The sequence below is a fragment of the Lotus japonicus genome, chromosome 4, assembly GCF_012489685.1.
Source record: "Lotus japonicus ecotype B-129 chromosome 4, LjGifu_v1.2".
Classification (NCBI taxonomy): Eukaryota; Viridiplantae; Streptophyta; class Magnoliopsida; order Fabales; family Fabaceae; genus Lotus; species Lotus japonicus.
Window position 1 is genome coordinate 75,915,753 of NC_080044.1, and position 23,925 is coordinate 75,939,677.

Below are 23,925 nucleotides of genomic sequence, written 5' to 3' on the forward strand. Positions count from 1 at the left end.
TTTGGGGTTAAAAATTAAATTAGTTAAGATTTGTGGGACTTAATTAAAATTAAATTATTTTTATTTTATTTTTAAAAAAATTACATGTCATTTTATTAAATGATGTGGCATGTCCACATAGGCCAAAAGTGACACTTGGCTACGGCGGCCGGAGCTAAATCGGCAGCAAGGACGGTTTCCAAACAAAAATGTCAGTTTGAGGATAGCGCTAGGAAGATTTTCCGGCGAGGGACGGAAATCAGATCTCGCTCAAAGTTCAGGGACGGAGAACACATTTAACCCTATAAAGAAACTAGTGTGAGTCAAGTCAAACTCGTTCCAACTTATTCAATGAACACCCTAGTGTATGCACTGTGGATACGTGTATCAATCATTTCCCTTTTGCATATGATGCATTGATAGACAATGGAGTGTCCCAGGAATGATTAGACTCACATCTCCACATGCTTCTGCATTCACCAACAACCAAAATGGAAAAGGCTTTAGGATAACCCACGAAGTAGGGCCAGAAGAGCATTCAATTTTTTTGTTCCTCCATCACCACCAAAGAGTACAATCCTCATGTACATATATATAAATAAATATGAAAGTAGGTTCCTAACTTCCTATAACAAACTAAACAGTACACTTGGCATTCCAGCACCAAACAAAGTATCTGATCATATATCTCATTTTATGGCTCTCACGTCCCATCTATGATTGCTTACAGCCATACACGTCCTTATCACATTTCATTAACCCCTCTTCAAATTTGTCCTCTTTTTCAAATGCTACATCACTCCAACCTGTATTTTCATTTTCTCACATGCACCACATTGGGATTTTGGGATATTACATCATTCTTCAAATTTTCTTGCCATATCTCAGACTCAGAGTGAAGAAATGGTAGCTAATGCCATTGATTCTAATGATACCTCTTTGCAGAAGAAGATTCAACTTGTTTCAAAACCTGTCTCTGATAGGTTGCTGCAGAAGTTCTATGATGAACCTCAATTCGACTTTGATTATGAGCAAAGTGGATTGTGGTCTCCACCAGTTCCTCGCACAGTGTTCTTGAGCTCACCAGGGAAGATATTAACTAAGCAAGAGATGCTTGAAAGACTCAGAAACATAGATAATGCAAGAAATCATAGCAAAAAAGTCAGAGTGCTCTGTTGTTTTCCTGTTCCATTGGTTCAAAGTGGTTGATATGATATCAATTTCCTCTGCTTCTTCCTTTTGTAGGTTCTCTGTTGTTTCTGACAGTAAATATTGTAAGTCCATGTTTGCAAATCCCTTTAAATATTGATTAAGCCAGAATTATTTACGGAGAAAAGTTTCTGTAACTAAATTCTGAGTTTCAAAGTTGATTCTGGAGAAAAAGAAGCTGATAAGTAGGAAGATTTCACAATGTTGCTTCTTGTTAGGAGCAAGGAGGATTCAAGTTTAACCTATGATTGCACTATCATATTAACAAGAACTTATATGTATTTCTTTACTTTTTCTCTTATCCAGAATTGATGTATATGTTCATTTTTATTTATAAGAAGTATATATAGAATGAGTTTTGAGCAATTATTGTTATCAACACTTTTTACTGGAGATTCCTATATCCTCCTAACTTCATGGGGTCCCTTTGCAACATTAACATGCTCTCACGTGTATGTTCATTGATTAAGATGCTAAACAAAAATTAATCAATACCCAAATTAATCTGATCATTCTTATTCGATGAAACAGCATTTGTGTTTTTTTTGTGTGTGGAAGAAACACAGCCTGTTTAAAGTCAAGATGTCCACAAGTTAACTTTATTGAACTAACATAGTGGGCCCGTCCTATTTTGTCCTTAAATATTTCAAAAGTAGGGAGGGGTGAAACTTTCTCTACACCCTAAATTTTATATGGAATTATGAATATTATTTTAGTTAGTGCAAAAGACTCAATAAGATTTCAGTCAATTTAAAAGTCTTGTGACTAAGTGAGTACTATATGGACGCACAAGATGGACTTAGTTAAGAATTGTCTCATCCCAACCATAACCGATCGGTTGCACAAGATCCACTTAATGACAAACAAGTTAAGACAGTTTAAGGCAACTTTGCCCTCAGAAGATCATTCAAAGGCTTATTGAAGACATGCAAATATAATGATAACATACTTCGAGCGTATAAATAAGTATAATCGTTTATTTACATAAGACTTTGCTTACTATGCTATACTCTAAGTTCTTCTTAGATTTAGAGATTTTCTCATTGCTCTCATTGACTTGAGAGTCGGAGTGTCTTCTATAAGTACACCTTTTGCGTGTGCCTGTGTAGCTCTGCCGTTCCGACAAAGTCAATAAGGGCTGCGCACCACCACATGAGACGAGGTGATTCGAGTATTCTTGTTCACGTTCACAGAAGAATTGAAATAATAATGCAATTAATTACAACTTTTTCTGTCAAGAAAATACCAGGGAACATTTTTTCTATTTTTATCTTTTAACTTCCAAATATTCTAAGATACTAGAAAGTAGAACCACTTGGGGTCTTTTTCTTGATGACATCTGCATGTTCTCTTGTCATCAGTCTTAAATTTCTGGTAGGCAAATGTAGAAAATACTTAATGATTCGCTTTCAGAGAATGACCATACTTCTTCAGAAATCTGAGGTCATTTTCCAATTTAACACGCCTAGATTTTGTTCTATAATTCTACTCTGAAGAAACTTCTCCTTGCTTCTCAATGAACATGGTGACGATTGCAACACAGAAAGGCCCTCCTGACTTGCTTGCCTCTTTTGATATACCTCACTTTAAATTGCTTTACCCATTAAAGGAAAAACAGAATTGTGTTATGAACATGTTTCCAAAGCAGTTTCAACATATTATTAACGTTACCTACTTATTTATTTTGTCACCAGCTCTATGACGCTTCTTCAATTCTCATGTTCAACAAGAATAGGCAACCCAACATATGTGCCTTTATACTCTGGAGTCCTGGCTCCTGAGTGATTAACTCACCAACTCCTGAGTGATTAACTCACCAACCTTCCCACATGTCTCTGAACCATTAAAACACTTTCTACTGAATCTACCATCCTCTAAATTTCTATTCTTCCTCCTGTGATTAATGCATGTTTTGAAGTTATTCTATAATTATTTCTGAAGTTAAAATTAATTATGAGAAAAGCTTATGTGAATAAACAGAATTAATTTTAAGAAAACAAAAACTGATCAAAACATACATTTTTGTTTAATGTGATAAATTTTCACCCCTCACATAAAACTTTTGGTGTTTCTTCCCTGCATGTGTATATCAAGGAGAAAAAGGCTTTTAACAGTGTCAATGGCTGACAAAGAACTCAGCAACTTCCCTTAATTTTTACTTATTTCTACTATATTTTTAACTTCACTGAGTTTTTCGAATGAGTTTCTATACATGCACTAAATGACAAAGCTCTTCGCAAGGATAGGCTTTATAATTTCCACATCGCTACTTCGAATGTCAGCTAAGCAGCTACCAGTTTAGTAGGGTAAACAGTGGCATCTAATATTATTTCCATCAAGTACAGGAGATGGCTAATAGACCCTCCTTCATAGTTCTTACCTCCTCATTCCTCAATGAGTATTAGTTGTAAATACCTAAATTAGTTTATCACTTAGAAAAAATGGTGTCTGTGAAGGATACTGGTAAATGATTACAACATGGTTTATTGTAATGGGCTATATGGTGTCATATGTTTTAAACAATTATTCAATTATTAAATGTAAGTGAAAACAAGTTACTAAAATAGTGTGCCACTTCTTGTTTACAATTACAACTAAAAACTTGTAAATGTGCATCATATTTGAACTCAATATAAAGAATTTATTTTTAATAATCTTTTGGAACCTTACAATTCAGAATCAGAAGAAATTGGTAAATACCAATATGAGCACAAACTATGAATATGGAAGTTCTGTGGGTTCCTATCTGATAAAGCAAGTAAGGAAAAACAAACTATGTATAAGCACTATGAATATACATGCATCTTTTAAGGTAAATGTCATGTCTAGTTTGAAAAGTATCACAGATTTGTCTACAGTTTAAGTTTCTTTAGATACACAGATTATGTGCATCTCTCAACTTCCTCACCTCTGCAATATTCATAGCTGAACTGCAGTGCAGGAAAACACTAAACAGGTACGGGATTTTGTTGGAGGGCTTCCTTCCCAGTGATTCCTTCTTTTAAATCTTTAAAGTACACATTGTAGTCCTTTTCCGGAGGAGGATTTGCTGGATCCAGAGTAAACGGCTCGCTAAATGGAACAACACTTTTGACCTGCAATAGGATCAGACCTAATATAATCCCAGAGGCTAACTCATAATGTTAGAGTTAACTAAGGACTATTTTGATTTTTGAGCATATTAAAAAAGCAATAAACTGTGGTTGTGGTATTTCACATTAGTTTACATTATATGGAGATAATAAGGAAAAGGCTGACCTCAAATGTTTTGTCACATGCATAGGGGCTTTCAAGTGCAGCTACACACAAACGAGCAATCTCTTCCCTTGATATTTTACCCTGTTATTTTTCACATTGTGAGATAGGGAGTTCAGCAAGAGAACTGGAACTTAGAAAAGCATCCATTATCTTTTGTTTTCAAAATACCGTAATATTATCTCCTTGTTCAAAGATAAGATCGGCTCCAGCAGGCTCCTCAGTTAATGCACAAGGCCTCACGATTGCATAGGGAATGCCGCTTTCTCGAATTAAGTCCTCACCCTGTTGCAACACTAACCACTGTTAGCAAATGAAGAAATGCGTGAAGTGACAATAGGATATGGAAATAAGTTATCATAAACAATAAGGTTTATTGAACATCTCTTTATGAAGTAGAATTTCTCTACTTCTGCAAGTCTCTAAAGTCACTCTGAAACTACAGAAAATTTCAAATTTCAATTGTTGTATATTAGTTAAATATGTTCACACATGGTTAATCAACTAGCCCTACCATCTCGGCAAGTGGGTTATGTGGTGAAAACAGTTTAACAATTTGTTACTCATATCAGTCATATGAGATATACAAGGGAATTTTCATGTGTAAATATCATCTGAAAATATGTAGCGAACACACCATCAAATGTGCACTTTTCAGCTAAAACAATACACTTTAGCTCGACCTTTCAGATTTCTCATAATTAGATGGTCCGCTTGGTAAGTAGTTTACTTAACCTCTATCACTAAACCAGCATATTATTCTTACATTTTCAATCAAGAAGATACAACCAATACAATAGATATTGAAGATGTTAAGCATATCTGGAGAGTTAAAAATAGAATTTCTGATGGCTAGCTCTATCTCAATGAACAGTACTAGGGTGCTAAATTTCAGCTTCTAGTTTCATATCTGAAAAAATCTTAAGCAATAAAACCAGTTTTGCAGAGCAAAGACCTAATATACACCAATTTTATGCAAACTGGAGACCTGAAAATTTGGTACTATATCTGTCACAAACAAGGAGTCATCACCAGTTTTTTTTCTTACCTTTAGTTTAAATGTAAGGATAGAACCCAATTCCTTGTTTAATCGAACAGCCGGAGGCTGTTTACTTAGATCAAGTCCAGGCCTTTCAGGTCTGGTAACTCCAGCTGAACCCACGTGTACAAATCTAAATGTGACACAAAGAAAGTGTGCAACAAAAGATTAAGCATATCAGTGAAAAACGGAGTGGAAAGATAGTCAAAAGGATAAGGCTAAACCTGGGCGTTATTGGATCCTTTATGTACGCCCGAATGCTAGATACAGGAAGCTCAAATGGACCTTCCACAAAAGTTCCATTTAATTTACCATCATATTCAAACTTGCTGAACATGAGCTGCAGAGAATTTCACTTTGTTATTAACAACCAGTGTGAGAGATTGCTAGCTAAAAGACCTAGAAATACTAAGCAGAGCCATGCCTGCAATGACATAACAATGCTTGGATCAAATGGTGGAGCATCAGACACTGTTTTTGCTCGAAATATAGGCCTCAGGGAAGAAAATGGGACCTGAATCTGTAGAAGACAAAAGAATTAAAACCTTGAGAGTTGTTAGTTGATTGTCTAGACTGTAACTATTCTATTAGATGTTAACTACCGATTGCCATTTGCCTTTCTCCGTGTCAAAGCCTGCAGTGTAACCAAGAGCATCCCAATCACTGCTTGTGCGAACAATGACTTTATATCTACGCCCATCACCTTTTAGACGGAACTCCAAGCCATCATATGCAGAAAGATCCTCAGGTTTTGAGAAATTCTGAAAAGTGAAAACCAATTATATTAAGCTCTCTTTTTCATTGAAGAACTTAGTTTCCAAGTTAATTAGTTAAAGTGAAATCACAACATATGCTCATCACAGGCAACAATAATAACCGATCGTTGTAGGCAGGAACACATCAGAAACAGAGAAATAATTACAGATTTACAGGCATATTTTTTTTTTGACATAGATTTACAGGCATATTATTTCCATATAGTGGTCTATGTATTGAATCAAGTGGCAATTACTCAACACTATGCCATTGCCTTCTGTGAGACCTCATTGAAAATTTAATAAAATTAATTGCAGTTTACCTTTGTTCTTGTACTTGTAAAGCCACCATTATTCGCCGTTGAAACAACACCTGGACTAGACAAACAGTTATATGATTTTGAGCATTGAAACAAAGAAGACAAGTTATGCTAGTCTCCAAAATATCACAGGCACGCAACATTTGCTAGAATTGGACACATACCTTTAAAAACCCCAGTTGGTCCACCATTTTCATTACCACTTGGGTCAATTAGAAATGTACTTTCACTAACTCCTCCCATTACCACATCATCTAAAGCGCCAAAAGAAAGCTGCCTATAATTATTGTCTGCACGGAAGAATAAAATAGTATTATCAATAGGATGCATAGAAGTAAATTGATATCCAATATGTTAGCTAGGAATCTACCTTCAAATCCAAACAATAGCTTTCCCCTTCGAAGTCCAAGATTGTCCTTCACAGCCTTGATCAAATTTTTCATTCCTATGTACTCCACCTTTTCAGGTGAATCACCTTTTATCTGTTTCAATTAATCAATATCTAAGAAAATAGTTTCCAAAATTTCACATAATGAGCTTGTGGACCAACTGGACTTCCAAATTAGATAGAAAAGTAACAAATCTGACTCGGAAGGTAGTGTCATCAGAAAGGAAAACCAGTTAGCTACCTCTGGCTCAAAGAACTTAATTCCCTGCACCAAAACAAAAAATTCATTCAGCTACAGAAATAATTATAAAGCCTTCAAACAATCAATAAACTGAAATAATTGAGAAAAGCAATCAGGTGATATAAGTCAACATTAACATTCAATTCTCAGTGATAGATAAGCTTTCTAATGTCGTGATAAAGCTAATGCACATACTTGGCTGTATTTTGCTCTGTCGGGCGTGTCTCCTTCCTTAGGGCCAACAATGACAGAAACAGCATTGACCACTTTCTTGACTCCTTTAAAGTATTCAGGGACCAAAGTACTATCTTTTGTGATGTCTCCAACCACCTTTGTTTAAGCATAAAGGTCAGTTGGAAGCATAGAAAAATAGCATAAAGATTAGAAATATCAACTTTTATGTAGTACATTATACCCATTTACTCTAAAAGTATAAAGAACAGGAAGGTTCTGCAATCTGCATTGATGAAAATTATTACATTCCACCCACAAGTCTTGAAACCGGTAAATCTTCAATGCGAAAATTAGTAAAGAATTTGTTGATGGCAGGAAGACAATTGATTATCACTTCCTATCCAAACACATACCCTCCTGAACTAACACCTATCTTCAATCATGGGCAGCTCCATCATGTTTAGGTCCAACAACATATCAATGTCAACAAAATGATAACTCAAAATCCAACATACCAATTTTCAGAAACTATTTATTCATTGGATCATCTATAAAGTATTTCAGTACTTTCAAATAAAGTAACTCACCAAATCAACATCTGAGCCTAACATCCTTCTTGCCTTCTCTTCATTTCTAACCTGATCAATATTGATACAGAAATTTAATATTTGTTATACACTGAACTCAGTAACTAACAGATTAAAATACTGTACTTTTTCCTTTATTTTAAATTGGGATTTTTTTTCTCTAGAAACTACGATATACAATGAAATCATGCTGGCAAGGTAAGGCAACAACAATACCAATACTCGGACTGGAATTCCTTTCTTCCGCAATACATCAACCACTCTTCGACCAACACCACCAGTAGCTCCAGCTACCAGGACAATATCAGAAGTTCCCATCGAGCTAACCGGTTCACTTGGGGAAGGGCTGGATAGCTTCTCAACTAGAAAGTCAAAGAACTTCACAATTCAGAAATGACGAACACTCATTAGTTGATCCATACCAAGCTTTCTCTCTTGTTTTTCACTTCTCTATTGTTCTTTCTAATAGTTCAAAATTGAATAAAATGCTAGCTACCTTAGCAGGAGATGGAGGTCCATTGAAGAAGTAAAGTGTTTTTATAAATCTTCCAAAATCCCAACCTTGTTTTCCAGCTTCAGCTGATATGGTTGCTCTGCATGTTCCAGAAGAGAGTCTGGTTGAGGTTTGTTCATAAACTAATGTCTTTTGCCTACCATATATCTGAAGAAATGGTTTAGGCAATTTAGGTCCCTACAAAATGAGGCAAAAATGATATCAAACTTGCACTAGCTATGATGAAGTGGGGAGTTTCAATTTCAGCAAATAAGAGCAAAGATATTCAGAAAATTACAGAACAATAAGAAGAAAAAGATCATATCAATTATCAAACAACAACAACAACAACCTAAACCAAAAGATTCCTAATTCATGCAAAGAAACATTTGATAAAAATATCCAAGGACTCATTAAGAATGTTACCTGAAAATTGAGAACAAAAGTGGAAGCAGGGGAAGATAGAGTTGTGGAGCACAATTCCATTTCGAAAGTATACTAGTTTCTAGACGAATAAGCTTAGTTATGTCTGTGGTGATATTTGCAGTGCAGGAATCATATGAACCACACAAAAATGTAACCTTTCACTTTTCATTTCAGGTTGGCTAAAAAAAATTTAATTTAATTTCCTAAATAACTATAATTTTTTGAAAATACCTAAATAATTATAATTAATATTTATAAACAATTATAGTGTAAAAATAAAACTTTTTTTCCTTTTAAAAAATAACTTTTTTTTGAAAATTGAAAATCTTTTGTTTAGGCCAGAATAAGTGAATAACCATAAATAAAATATGGTTATTATTCAAAACAATTTAATAATTTGTTAAAAATATTTATATAAATTGAAAGATGTGCTTGCCGGGAGTCGAACCCGGGTCTATTGCTTGGAAGGCAATTATCCTAACCGTTGGACTACAAACGCTTTGGTGTTTATTAGTTAGGAATAATGTTATTTAATAAACATGTCTATGTTGTAGATCGAAACTCCAGCTACACACACATTTTTCCACCAACAAAACGCGTTTCAATTAAAAACATTTAAGAGTTAAATTCTGGAGCCATATTCTTTATGTACGATTTATTGACATTTTGGCATGTTAAGTAATAAGTACAAAGTATCTATATTTGGATAGAAGATTTAAGCAAAGTAATACTAATGTGTTAACTACTAGTTATGCACACCCTCTTTTTGTTAACTACTAGTTGTCACATACAGTTGTCTTTTCTAAAACCTTGACTTTTGTTGTTTAGAACTAAAATCCACACTCATGTAGGAGTACTTGTTCAATTCCCATTTATCATCATCAAGTCCTATCCTTCAACGTGATACTGATACCCATTAAGTCAGCTATGTTGTCTTCCTTTCAACAACATACTATAAATGGTTGAATGAAAGATCCTGGAGTTGTGAGCAATAAATAATGCATTGCTTTTTATTCTTCTCAATCCATCCATCATACTTAGTCTAGGCTAATCAGTACTTGTTTTAGAACAATAAAAGCTACCAGTAATTAGTAACCAACGTGTGTAAAAAAGTAAATTAAAGGTTAGTTTTTGGATGCCATATTCATTTATATGTCTCTTACAAAGAATAATTTGTCCTAGAAAACATTTTTCATTTTTAAATTAATCAATAGTCGTTAGTGATAATGTTTATGCCATGTGTTACATTTTAATGCATTGAATCATTATTTTCCTAATTAACAAGTTTCACCTACAAGTCAATGTCAACACAGCCCATCACATTCCTCTTCCTATGTAAATCACATTTTTTTTCATTCCCCACAAATCTTTCTCTTGACTTAGCAATCCCTCACAAAGCTTGATCTCCAAGCACTCTTCAATTCCCTCCACCCATTTTTCAATTGTTATATATAGGTGAAGATTAACACTACAATCTGTTCCCCAAAGTAAAGTCATTAGTACTCATTCTTCCCTTCATCTCTTTTGTCTCACTCTTTTCACAATGGCACGATGTAGGACTTCACCACTCCTATTCTTGGTCCTCTTTGCCTCACTCTGTTCATGTTTACAAGGAAGAAAGCTTCTTCTGGGACCAGAGAAGCAGTGGAAGAACATAGACCTGTCTTCGAGGGACAGCTTGCTTTTCAGTGCCCTTCCTAAGGGCACCGTGCCATCATCTTCCCCAAGCAAAAAACACAATGCCATGGTTGTTGATGAGAAGCTCATAGGAAGGCACCTTATAAGCATGGATCGAGTTCTTCTACTATCTGTTCCTAGCCCTGGTGCTGGGCATTAATAGACAATAATAATTAGCTTGTGTGTTTGCTTATCTTCAAATTTTTCTTTGTTTATATGAGACAACACTATTTTTGGGGCTCACTTTTGTGAGTTAGTGTTGAATTGTGTAAAATTAGAATGTATTTGGTGGAATTAAGAATTTTTTATTGTTACTTAATATAATTGTTTTCAATTATTTATCACCGTTTTGTAACCAATTACTATCGTTTATATATTATGGGAGTTTATTACCATTGATTGACTATAACTTTTTGTAAGTGTTTAGCATTCCCCGTAACTATTGTACCCTAACTTTTTGAAGTTGTTAGCTGCACAACGATGGCACATAATTTGTTCCACATCGAGAAGGTTTGCACTCATTCAATGTTTCTTATAACCAACCCGTGATTGTTTTGTATACTGAATTAAATTGATCCCAACCATGTTTGGATTGAGGAGGTTCCTCCGGATTGTGTTCGTTTGATTGATTCCGATGTAACGGCCTCTATGGCCATTTGATTTGGTTTAATGATATTTTCCAGTTTTCAAAAAAAAAGAATTAAATTGTATGGGTTTGAAGTAATTCCAACCTTTTCTACGGATTAAATTTCTTGAAATCCTTAGATTAAGTTGGTTTAATTTCAACTTATACACTTTAAACTGTTTTTAAAAATATTGTGATTTTATGAAGTTATCATTTTTTTAATAAGCAAATGTATTACTCCCTTTGTTCCTAATTATAAGGTAAAGTTGTAAAAGTCACGCTTATTAAAAAAGCTTTAATTGATATTTGATACATTGATTTTCATAAAAATGACACAATTTTTCATGTTTACCCTTATTTAAGATAAGACTTTTTAATTATTACATTATTAATAGTGCTCCACTTCCAATAAATGCAAGGGTAAATATGAAAAGAAATATTAACTTTTGCATAGTTAGCTTATATTTAGTGAGACCACATATGACATAATGTTAGCTTATAATTAGGGACAGATAGAGTAATTATTAGTAAATTAGTTTCTACGCCAGAGTTTGAACCTTGTCTCTTCACCCTACAAACCTCTTCATTTCCCTTAGTGAGCTACCCTCTCCTCGATCTTTACCAAGTTCTCCTAATTTGTGAAATTTCATACTTCCAAAAAGACAAACGAATTCTTAACACCTCCCTCCCCACCCCTTCCCCTCTCATACTCTTCTCCCCACCCTTAAAATTTCACAAACAAACAAAGCCTAAATAAATATGGATAACAATATCCAAGCTTCGGTTTCATTGTATTTGTATCCCCGTATAAGCTCAGTTCGAGCCAATAAATCTGTTCAATTGTATAACCACTTAACCATTGTGCTTTCATAAAGCCAGAAAATATTTTGTAGCCAAAGATGGATCAAAAGTTGGTAGCCAATAATAAAAACGATGTTAAACACTAACTTGACAACTGGCCCATTAGCTCAGTTGGTTAGAGCGTGGTGCTAATAACGCCAAGGTCGCAGGTTCGAGACCTGCATGGGCCACTTTTGTATTTTTTTTTATCTTTTCTGGGGACAAAATAAACATCTTTGTTTTTTCTTGGGCTTTGCCTTTGGGCTGTTCATGAACATGCAAAACCATGAATATCAATGTTATTACATCCTAGTGACAAAAAAAAAAGTGTTATTATGTCCAACACTAGTATTAAATTTAAGGCTTAAATGCATTTTGTGCCCCTGATGTTTTAGGGGCGTGCAAATGACACCTTTCTTCTAATTTTGTCAACGTTTGTACCCTCAATGTTCTGAGAAAGTATAGCGAATGCCCCTCCGTCAAATTGACGTTAAAAAACTAACGGAGGGGCTGACGTGGCTTTTCTTTTTATTTTTCTTTTATTTCCTCAAATGACACGTCGTTAAATAAAAATCAAAAACTTAAAAAGGGGTGGGGGAGATTCGAACCCAAGACATGAAAGTGGCAAAACACACACTTTACCAGTTAAGCTACACAAACAATTAGTAATATTATGAACAAAGATTTATTTATATCATGTTTATTCATCAAAATGTAATAAACATAAACCCAAAATACTTCCCACTATTTCATTCCCTTCATCTTTTTGAGTCTCTCCATTTTCCTACGAATCAAACCGAAACAAGAAAGCAAATACAAAAAAACTCTGATTAGCTAACTAGTTGAATGTGAATTCTGAAAGAACTTAACATTGCAAGTTTATCTCTAACTCTGAGTGTAAAATATCAAAATCGAAAGCATGATTGATTCGAACGAATTGAAAACAGAAACCATCAGAGAATTGCAACAAGTTGAAGTGTGATTTGATCTCTGTTCAAGAGAATGAGAGTTGAAATGCGAGGTACCTGTGCGGAGATTCAAACTGCAGAGAAGAAAGGGTTGCTGGTTGCAGATTCAGAATGTGGAATTTGAAAGCAGCGATGTTTATTGCATATGAAAAATAGTAACAATGGTACCCGCCAGTAATTTAACCTGAGTGAAGCCAAATTACAAAACTCAAAAGGGATTGATTTTGAACCAGAATACCCAAGCGGATACAGTGAAGAACCAGGGCACAACCTTCTCTTGAAGTGATCCTCCAAAGCTCCATCAATTTGTGCTTCTCTTCTCAGATCTGGAAACAAAATCCAGAAATCGAACTCAAAAACAAACCCAGAGATCCCATTTTTCTGCAAAATCAAACCTTCTCAAACAGACTTTTCATATATTCATCTCATCTTCATCCAGAACACACCCCAATACCATCGAACCCACACCCAGCCTCACCTCATCCCCGCCGCAACCCAGAACCACCCACACCAGCAAACCACAACTCACCCGAACCCCAAACCCACCACACCCAACCTCACTTCATCCCTACTGCAACCCACAACCGCAAATCGACCCCCGCCCCCATATTGGAAACCCAATCCCCAGCCTCACCGTCGCGCCGCTTTACTCCGCCGCCATCACCCAATCGGCCACCACCGCATCCCACCCCACCCCCACCCCAAAAACCAGAAACCCACTCACCTCCAACCACCACCGCAACCCACCCCACCCCACCCCTTTCCTAGAAACCCAATCGGTAACCACTCAAAGGGAGTTTTACCAGAAATTGGGGGTGAAAGATGAAGAGAAGGAGAGAGGGGGAAGGAGGGTTAATGATATAAATAAAATTGTGTTACTAAATAAATCAATTCTCTATGTAGCTTAATTGGTAAAGTGCGGTTTTGCCACTTACAGAGCCTGGGTTCGAATCTCCTTCTCCTATTTTTTCAAATTTTAAAGTTATTTCCACGTGGCAACTCCAAAAAAAAAAAATAATAAAAGCCACATCAGCCCCTTCCGTTAATTTTTAACGTCAAAGTGACGGAGGGGTACTCGTTACACTTTTCAATAACATTGGGGGTACAAACATTGACAAAAATAAATGAGGGGTGTCAGTTGCACAATCATGAAACATCAGAGGCAACAAATGCTTTTAAGCCTAAATTTAACTCATGATCATCACATATATCTTTCTGACTGATCACCTACGTATTTATTTCTGATTAAATCACGTATTTTCTCATGCTGACACATAAGTTATGAATTTTTATAGAAAATTAATTTCTTTTTAAAAATTTAATTATAGTTTTGAATAATTATTCAATTAAGACATAATATCAATTTTCAATTAATTTAATTATTTATTTAATTTAATCAATTAATTAACAATACCGATAATTATCAAATACATCAAATCATTATAGTAAAGATACAGGGCCCGTTTGGTACGCTGTATAGTATAAGGCTTGATAGTATAAGGCCTGATTGTATAAGGCCTGATTGTATAAGACCTTATTAAAATTTAATACTATACAGCGTTTGGTGAGACGTTGTATAACATGTCGTATTGTTTAACTTAATACAATCCTACGTTTGGTGACGCGATGAATAACGATGGATAGTATAAAAAATAACTATTTGTACAAAAATACCCTTTCGTTATTTTTTTAAATTTTGACATATTGAATTAACTTTTGATATAATAAATACTTTTTTTTTAAAGTACTTTACTGTATATTATCAAAAGCAATTAAAAATATTAGGCATAGATATACATACATAACATATATATATATATATATATATATATATATATTATTCTTTCAGCAACATAACCAACCCATTAATACATCCCCACTAGAGGTGTTCATAACCGAACCAATCCAAACAAAACCGACAAACCGATCCAAAAAAACCGAAATCCAATCAAACCGAAAACCGAACGGACTGAAAATTGAAAAAACCGAAATTATTTATTGGATCGGATCGGATTTCGGATTTGATTTCCAAAACCGAACCAATCCAATCCAAACCGAACATTCACAAATACGTATACTTTTAGTTATACATATATCATTCAATTTACACTTACATAGTACATATTTATTGTATATATATTGATTATATCACACATGCATCAAAGTTTACTATATACATGCATCAAAGTAAACAATTATAATCATAATTTTAAAATATGTTGACTATGTTATAGTTTATGAATGTTATATTAATGTTATAAATTATGTATCATTGTATTTATCATATATTATATATTTTTAAAATTTATACAACACAATTTCAAAGTATAAAAAAGTGAAACAAAAACCGAATAATCCAATCCAATCCAAACCGCTATAGATTGGATCGGATTGGTTCGGATTTGAATTTAGTAAAAAATCCATTGGATGACAAAATCATAAAACCGATGAGATCGGATCGGATGATTTTTCTCCTCAAAACCGATCCAATCCAATCCGCGAACACCCCTACCCCCACCCACTAAAAAATCATCCAAAACCAACGTCCCACTCTTATGCACCAGACCTGGATACAACTATGGATTCACGCCTTCATATCAGCACAAGTAAACCACATATAGTAGACCATAAATAAAGAAAAAGCATAGAGGTAAACATAAAACAGAACCACAAAAGCAGCAGGTCTCTACACCAAGCAACATAAAACTTTATTCAAAACTATCATTCTGTACTGATGCCTGCAACCCACAATATAGAATTTTGATCTGTGTTCATACCAAAAGTTCAAACAATTTAATTATATAAAAACAAATAAGAACTACACATCTTTTAGTGCACCACATAAAAAATAGCCAAACATTATATATAACTCCATAATAAAATATTAAGTTCTAATTGAAAGTAACATTAAATAACATCAAATTATAATAATATAAAATAAGATGAAATTCCTTCCACTACTATTTGTAACTGCCATAACTGTTAACTGCATAATAAAACTTTTGTAACTCCAAATTGTCGTGCACTTAGTTATCTTCAAGTAAATCTCTCACAAATTGAACTCTGTGTTCGCCTTGGAAACCCCAAAATAAATGCACAAGTGGGAGGTTTTGCATAAGCAAACAACCAGCCTTGTTGCGCTCTCGAGGTGTGAGACCTTCCAATTTCATCAGCTCATCAGCAATTCCTCTTGAATCATTATAAAAGTCTTTCACCACTTTCACACCTTCAGCCATGCACTTGACACTTTCAGCCATTTGTCCCATCCTATCTGCAGACTTTCCAACAACTTCCACTAGCTGGTTGGCAAACTTGTCCATGCTAGTGGCAATTACATCTTCTCCTCTTAACCTTTTCCTTGCCCTGCGACCTTCAGAATGAGTAATTTTCTCCTTAGCTTTATTTTGATTAGTGCACATTGTTTGAGTGACATCTTGAATATCGTCATCACTTAACCCAATAGTTTCCTCCATATGTTCAACAGTAATATTGTTCCCTTGAGTGTTAGCTTCTTTGTCCAAGTCCTCAACAACATCAGAATGATCTTCTGCACCTTTCCCATTGGCACGATCTTTCCCAAAAATTACCACCAACCGATCAAAATGAGGAAACACTTTGTTCCTATAATTCATCACTGTGTTATCTTTCTGCATGCAGGAAACATTAAAGATAGTCACATCAACTATTTAATATAGAAAAACTAAACAAGACATTCAATAAACTAATTTAAACAATTGGATAACCTTGTTTGCTTGAATGTAGGCATTCCATACATCATCGCTATCAACTAGAATTTTCTTGTTCACGTGATCCCATCCAAAACCACTTGTATTCAGCATGTCATATAATTCCTTATACTCGTTTTTAAGCCTCCTAACAATGGATTCAATATGTGGTTTCACCTTTAAGCCTGATGTAGGAAACTTGGCTTCTAATTTTTGTTCCAACCATTTAAAAGTACCACTTTTAAATTGTCCAGCGTCACACCTTTTGTTATTAGCAACAACCTCTTCCAAGTAATCCAATAACGCATTAAACTCTTCATCACTCCAAGCCCTACGCTCTACTTTAACTTTTCCAGCTTGTTGTGTAATTTCAGATGCCATGCCTATACAAATAATATAATGTGAAATACAACTATAAAGAGTAGCAATAAAAATTTGCACGAAATTTTATATATAACCCATAGCAAATCCAATGAAAACACCATCAAACATAATATTTTAAAATTCAATAAAAACATCATCACTTCAAGGTGTAACAAACAAACTCAAGAGACACAAAATCATTACAAGTGACCTCAGTGATTAATGTAAGACCTGGATTTTCAGAACAAGCTAGGTTCCGATTCACGCGTAGAATCAGTGTAAGCGTGACAGGAGTTTGATATTTGAGGAAGATTAATGAAGAAGAAAGTTCAGGAATTGCTTGAGGAATGTTGCGTAGTTGTTTTCGGAGTTAGTGCGAGTCGTCTGCACACCTGCCTTATGGCGAGCGTGTCCAGAATAGGCTATTTCGCTCTTAAAGCAACGTTTTGAGTGAGATTTCGAACTCTCGGAAAATTTAAAGTTTCTCTTTATTTTTCCATCGACCAGCGTTTCATTTCGGAACTCTGGACTGTACGCACGATAGGTTTCACTTTTCGGATGTCCGCCGACGCTAATTTCTTTGCTTCGAAACCCTATTTTCGAGCAATGGATGAAGACTTTTTCTATTCGGGACTTGTAACGAAGATTCCGTCCGCGTTGCCAGACTTGTTTCGACGTTTCCAATCTTTCTTCAGTAGGAAGTTTTGTCGTTTGAGCATCACAGCAAAAAGTAGTTTTTCGGGGCAGATTAACCGACACCGCTTTTGAGTTTTTCGATATCGTTTTTCCCAAATCCTAGATATTTGTTTTGAGTTCTGGATTTCTGACGCCAGAATCTCTCTTAGAATTCCACGGTGATCGTGCTGCAAAAATCGGAATCGCGAAATTTTCATTTTCCCGCGATTTCGCCCGCCTATAAATAGGCGAAAAAGCAAAATCCTCTTCATTTTCACCATTTGAGGCCGCGGTTTGTAGAGAGAGAGGGAGAGGAGAGATTTTCGCGAAAACTTGACCAATCTTCGTGCAGTTCGTCTCTACTTCTAGGTATCGAGGTAACTAACACGATTCCTACCTCTGATTACTGTTTCTGCTGAGTTTCTAAAGTCGGTTCTGTGCTCACAGTTTTGAGCTTTTTCTAAAATTGTCTGTTTTCTTCGATTTCTTGCTTGGGTTATGTTCTCTAGGTTCCCATGAGCCTAAAACCTCTGTCAGTAAACGCTGATTGTGATCCAGTTGTCCAGGATCTGAAAAACTGTTTCAAAACCCTTTTTGCTCACATTTCGAAACTTTATTGTCAAAAAGACTTAATCTGACTTCGTGCCTTTAGGATTTGTTGTCACGGATGTCATGAGGATCGTTGCTGTCAAATTTGTTTTCAGAACTGATAACTTTGAAGTTTTGAGCCTTTATTTTGGACCAAAATGCCCCTGGATAGTCATATTTCGACCCGATTGTCCGGATGAATAACGGGAATGGTTCATCCAGGATGGATTTCATCCAGGATGGATAACGGGAATGGTCCATCCATAGTGAAAATGCTTCACTTGTGGCGAACGGGAACGCGTCACAAATCCGGATACATATTGTGCATTTCACGCATACATTCATGCTGACTGAGATTGTGTGTTGTTTGTTTATTGAAGCAATGTTAGAGCCATAACATGCTAGGATTGTTTATATGTATATATATCAACATATATCTATACCCCATATCACATGTTGAGTGTATATCTACTTATTGCTGTGAGTTGACCCTAGCGCCTTGGCTTTGTTTGTATGTTTGTGTTTGGGCGGTCGGCCTGCTGCCAGATGTCGATGGCCGACTGGTGTTCGATGGTATCTCCCTCGGGGGGGGATCAGATATGAGCTTGTGGATCGGGATGCCCCCACCGCTTGGGTGATCGATGTTGTGGGTCATCGAGCGACGTACCGGGGAAGGGTCATGGAGGACCGGACTGACGAGTGTGAACATCTGACGAAAGGAGTTCTACGACGCATGGAGCTGAGCTTCAACTTGCCGTCTTCAGTTCGCCGAGGACTCGGATGTGTGAGCAGTTATGGGTTGGTAGAGTTAGGCAGGCGTCATATTTGTGTAGAGCTCTGATTCGTTTTGCTTTTGGGACGGGGTAGGTTCCCGACGCATGGCTTTTGTGTGGTTCTCTTATTGAGGGATCACAGTGAGTCAGTCGGACTATAGGGGTCTTTGCTTAGGCCATTTTGAGGCCGACTTTCTCCCAGTGGATTGTAATTATAACCTTTTCACTCACACTTCTGGATCTGTAACTATTTGCCTACGGGCACACTACTTTGGAGTCACTGCGAGTGCGCGTGACATGGGAGTGCAGCTGAGGCTGTACATGTGTATATATTTGTGTGTTGGTTAGTTTAGTGGTTGGGTTTTGTCTTTATTTTCTATTGCTTGATTTAAAAGGTATCAAACGAAAAAAAATTACCTGTTTTCAGCGTAAAGTCTATTTTTGGTTACTAAAGTGACACCTGGAAATCGGGGTGTTACATTGTGGTATCAGAGCTTGTCGAGTCTTTTGGGAGTCTTTGGGGAATAGGTCTTCTGTGCTAGGTTGTGTGACTCTGCAAAGAGTGAAAATTGATTGTCTGCAGAGCGATTTTCGCTCTAATTGTTTGCGTTACTACTTAATCGGATTGAGTGGTTTGTCTAGTGCTACCGTATGGCTAGTACTAATCGGACGTTTGATGAGATATAGGATGGTGGACCTTAACCGGATGGCGGAGGCAATAGCCACACTGATCGAGGCAATGATGAACCAGGCTGCGGAAGACGCTTATATGCGCGCTGAAGAGGCTGCACGTGAGCATCACCAACGACTGATGGCGACGGCGATGTATCAACAAAGAGGAATGAACCGAACAGGAGCTGGGGGACCAATAAGGTCAGGATCTCAAGGCTACAACAGAAGGGAGAGCTACCATCAGTGGGGACCGTATCAGCGTTTCAAGGGAAGAGATCTTATCTCAAGAGTCTACAATCCAACGACTGCTGATACTGGAGGGGAGCCAGTTGGTGACAAAGGTGTGACATGTACTCGTTGTGGAAAGTTTGGGCATTTTGCTAACAAGTGCTCAGTGACTGGACGGAGACGCTTCAAGTGTAACCGAGAGGGGCATCTAGCTGTGAACTGCAAGACACCCCAGGAGGAAACGTCTGATAGTAAGATGAAAGGGAATGATGCTACCGAAGGGACAGGAAACAAGACTTCGGGAAGAGCAGTGACGTGTTACAGGTGCAGGGAAGTAGGGCACTATGCTAGTAAGTGCAAGATCAAGGGAAAACTATGCTTTAATTGCAACCAACCGGGACATTTCTCCAGAGATTGTAAGGCACTCAAGGGCGAATCATCAAGGAATGTTGGGGAAAGGAAAACAACTTGCTACAGAGGAAAGGATTCATATCAAGGGAGGAGCAAGAGTTGAGGAGTCGAACGAGGAAGAACGTGGGAACGATGGTAATATTTTAACTGTTCTCGTATTCTAGAATAACTTACTCTTTTCTCTTCGAAGCGAGTGTGACGCGCCTAACTTGTATTTACTACTTATACTATGATCCTATGATTATTATCCCTAGTAGGACCTTATTCGAAGTTGCTCGTGTTTTAACTATAGGAGTTACACGAGGTTGGGAATAGCACACTAAGTCTAGAAAGTAGCCTTCCACCGATGCGATTATGAGGAAGCTAGTAGCTGAAGAACGAATCTTAGGGAGATTCCGTATGGGTAGTATACGTGTCATGTTGAGGGTGTGTAGTTCCGTAGCGGGATCATTAAAGGATCTAGTATCAGGATATTTGTGACTACTGGAGGATAGGAACTCATTGACTGTTCCAGTGGGTTTTTCTAAATTTCCACCTTCGATGTATTAGGCCTGATCAACCTAATATTGAGGGGGTGATATTCGGAATCACAGCTGGTTATGGACTTTGATAGAAGGACGGGTAAGATGAATTTGAATTGAATGAGGATTAGTCGGATCTGGGAGGAAAGTTCGTGTTAAGCATTTGATTGTGAAAGATTAAGATTTAAATCTTTGGAATTCGATGAGTGTCGTATAGACATTGATTGGTTAGTTCGTGTGATTACTCCAAGTAGAGGTAGACCAAGTCAAGAGATTTAGTGCTGGAAAAGTATTAAGTAGTTTCTCGGAAGTTATGAAGTCATAGGTTATGTGATTGCTGAGGGGAGTTGTTAGAGACTAAATAAGTTGGATTTAATCATGTTTTAGATGATACCTTGATGGTAGCGAGATTGAGAAGAATTAGCTCTGAACTAGATTGTTATAGTCGAGTTCGAGGAATAAGTTTTGCTAAGCGGTTGATTAATATGTGGAGACATTATAGTCTTAAGAGATGAATTTTCGCTTGAAAAGTGTTGAATTAATGATTAAGTTGGAGAAAGAAAGTTTTAGCATAAGTTGAATACTTGAGGTTGTTGATATGGATTCCAAGGAAATATGCTGGAGATTACTAAGTGAGATTTACTAAGTTGGATTGCAATCTTAGGGTTAAGATTGAATCTTGAGAGCCGAGAATCACGTACGAGTAGGAGATCTTATGGTTGTAGGTGTGACAATAGGAGTTGAATCTTAGAAGATTGAAGACCTGAAGGTGAGTTTCGGGTTAAGACCATTGAGGTGTAGTATAAGAGAGATCTTGAAGTAAGGGAATTCTGGGTTGTGTGGAGTGTTAAGGTTGGTGATCGATTGATGTTGATTATGAGGTTGCGGACATAATGACCATGTGATAAGATTTGAATGATGTTAGCATAATAAGTTATGATTATGGATAGCAGGATCAAGTTGTGAATGTGAAAGCATGACGACACTGGTCAGGTCGTTTGGGTGAGTGAAGGAGTTATAGTTTTTAAGAAACGGATATCCATTTAAGAAGTATTGAAGGATTAAAGGTCATTAGAGGACCAAACTTGGTGAAGGTTTAGGCTTTAAATCTATGAATGTCTATCTAAGGTGTGTACGACTCGAAGTTTGTCAGAATTTGATTGAGGGATTAAGAGGTTGATTGACAAGATGGTGATTGAGTGACAAAAAGGAAAGTGTTAGTATTAAGATGAATACTTGAAGTTGTTATGTTTGGACAAGTTTCTTAGAGCTTAAGAGTGGATGAAACTTTGTTATGGATTTTGATGATGCATATTATGGTTAACAAGTGAATTTTACTAAGTTGAATGAGAATCCTAGGGCTAAGGTTGACCTAGTGAGCTGAGATTCATGTACACATAAGAGATTTAGTGGTGTTAGCGGCTACGATAACAGTTAAATCTCAGAATGTTGAAGGATCGGATGATAAAATGGCTAGTTAAGTCCCTTGAGGTATAGTTATGATTTAATCTTCTAGAGGATAAGTCTCGATTTGTGCGAAGTGTTAGGGATTTCAGTAAGTGTAAATAGGTTTGAGTGAGGGAAGTTCTAAGGAAGAAGACGATAATAATGGATTGTTAGATATTAAGAAGAGGATTATCTTATAAGTTGTTGATAAATTGATGTTGAAGGGGATAAGATTAGTGAAGGACAAGAAATAAGGACATAAGTCGAGCTTTAATTCGAATAGTGACTAAGTAGAAGTGTGATTTCTTGGTGTGTGTAAAAATAGTTACGAAGTTAGAGGTGTTTTAATGGACTAGCGGTTTCCAAGGGGGAGGATTCGTCTAGAAGTTATCGAACGAACAAGTGGAGTTTTGGACTGTAGATGAAGATCACGAGGACAAGTTGAGTATCTACTTTGAGATGACAGAGAGGCACCGAGTTTAAGAAGGATTTCGGACGACCGAAAGTAAAGAAGTAAGTGGCTAAGGTTGTGCGACTGCACGGAGTGCCAACCGGTATCATTTCAAGCAGAGATCCGACGCAAATGATCGAGCCAGACGACATGAAGTTGAATGATGGTTTGTCTGTTGAGACACCGACAGTTAGCAGTGGGGATAGAAGAGTGAAACAGTTAAGGGGAAAACAACTGGCTTAAGTAAAGGTTATGAGGAACAATGACACGGGCAATGCTACATGGGAATTGGAAGATAAGATCAAGGAACTGTATTCCGAACTTTTTGCAGAACTCTGAGTTTCGAGGACGAAACTTTCTTTTTGGAGGGGAGTATTGTAAGACCTGGATTTTCAGAACAAGCTAGGTTCCGATTCACGCGTAGAATCAGTGTAAGCGTGACAGGAGTTTGATATTTGAGGAAGATTAATGAAGAAGAAAGTTCAGGAATTGCTTGAGGAATGTTGCGTAGTTGTTTTCGGAGTTAGTGCGAGTCGTCTGCACACCTGCCTTATGGCGAGCGTGTCCAGAATAGGCTATTTCGCTCTTAAAGCAACGTTTTGAGTGAGATTTCGAACTCTCGGAAAATTTAAAGTTTCTCTTTATTTTTCCATCGACCAGCGTTTCATTTCGGAACTCTGGACTGTACGCACGATAGGTTTCACTTTTCGGATGTCCGCCGACGCTAATTTCTTTGCTTCGAAACCCTATTTTCGAGCAATGGATGAAGACTTTTTCTATTCGGGACTTGTAACGAAGATTCCGTCCGCGTTGCCAGACTTGTTTCGACGTTTCCAATCTTTCTTCAGTAGGAAGTTTTGTCATTTGAGCATCACAGAAAAAAGTAGTTTTTCGGGGCAGATTAACCGACACCGCTTTTGAGTTTTTCGATATCGTTTTTCCCAAATCCTAGATATTTGTTTTGAGTTCTGGATTTCTGACGCCAGAATCTCTCTTAGAATTCCACGGTGATCGTGCTGCAAAAATCGGAATCGCGAAATTTTCATTTTCCCGCGATTTCGCCCGCCTATAAATAGGCGAAAAAGTAAAATCCTCT

General features: G+C 36.7%; 1 protein-coding gene and 2 non-coding genes across 5 annotated transcripts; 1 reads left to right on the plus strand and 2 right to left on the minus strand.

Moving 5' to 3' along the window:
• Positions 1–3,808: 3,808 nt before the first annotated feature.
• LOC130711599 (protein HIGH CHLOROPHYLL FLUORESCENCE PHENOTYPE 173, chloroplastic) lies at positions 3,809–9,020 on the minus strand. 3 transcript variants are annotated; one of them, XM_057561284.1, is made up of 16 exons: positions 8,867–9,020; positions 8,509–8,638; positions 8,164–8,309; positions 7,948–7,998; positions 7,382–7,516; positions 7,187–7,210; positions 6,928–7,039; positions 6,722–6,847; positions 6,561–6,610; positions 6,085–6,243; positions 5,907–6,002; positions 5,707–5,822; positions 5,492–5,615; positions 4,615–4,728; positions 4,447–4,527; positions 3,809–4,283 (listed from the first exon to the last, which is right to left on the minus strand). In XM_057561284.1, the coding sequence occupies exons 1-16, from the start codon at positions 8,924–8,926 to the stop codon at positions 4,137–4,139; spliced, it is 1,671 nt and encodes a 556-aa protein (XP_057417267.1). In that variant the 5' UTR covers positions 8,927–9,020; the 3' UTR covers positions 3,809–4,136. The 3 variants fall into 3 exon arrangements, with proteins under 3 accessions (XP_057417267.1, XP_057417266.1, XP_057417268.1); XM_057561283.1 differs by having other exon boundaries at positions 8,164–8,325; positions 8,444–8,638; XM_057561285.1 differs by lacking the exon at positions 8,867–9,020 and having other exon boundaries at positions 8,444–8,584.
• A 273-nt stretch (positions 9,021–9,293) lies between these two features.
• Positions 9,294–9,365, minus strand: TRNAG-UCC (transfer RNA glycine (anticodon UCC)). The gene has a single exon. It is a non-coding gene; the product is annotated as a tRNA-Gly (tRNA).
• Positions 9,366–12,125: 2,760 nt separating this feature from the next.
• Positions 12,126–12,199, plus strand: TRNAI-AAU (transfer RNA isoleucine (anticodon AAU)). Its single transcript has one exon. It is a non-coding gene; the product is annotated as a tRNA-Ile (tRNA).
• Positions 12,200–23,925: the final 11,726 nt, after the last annotated feature.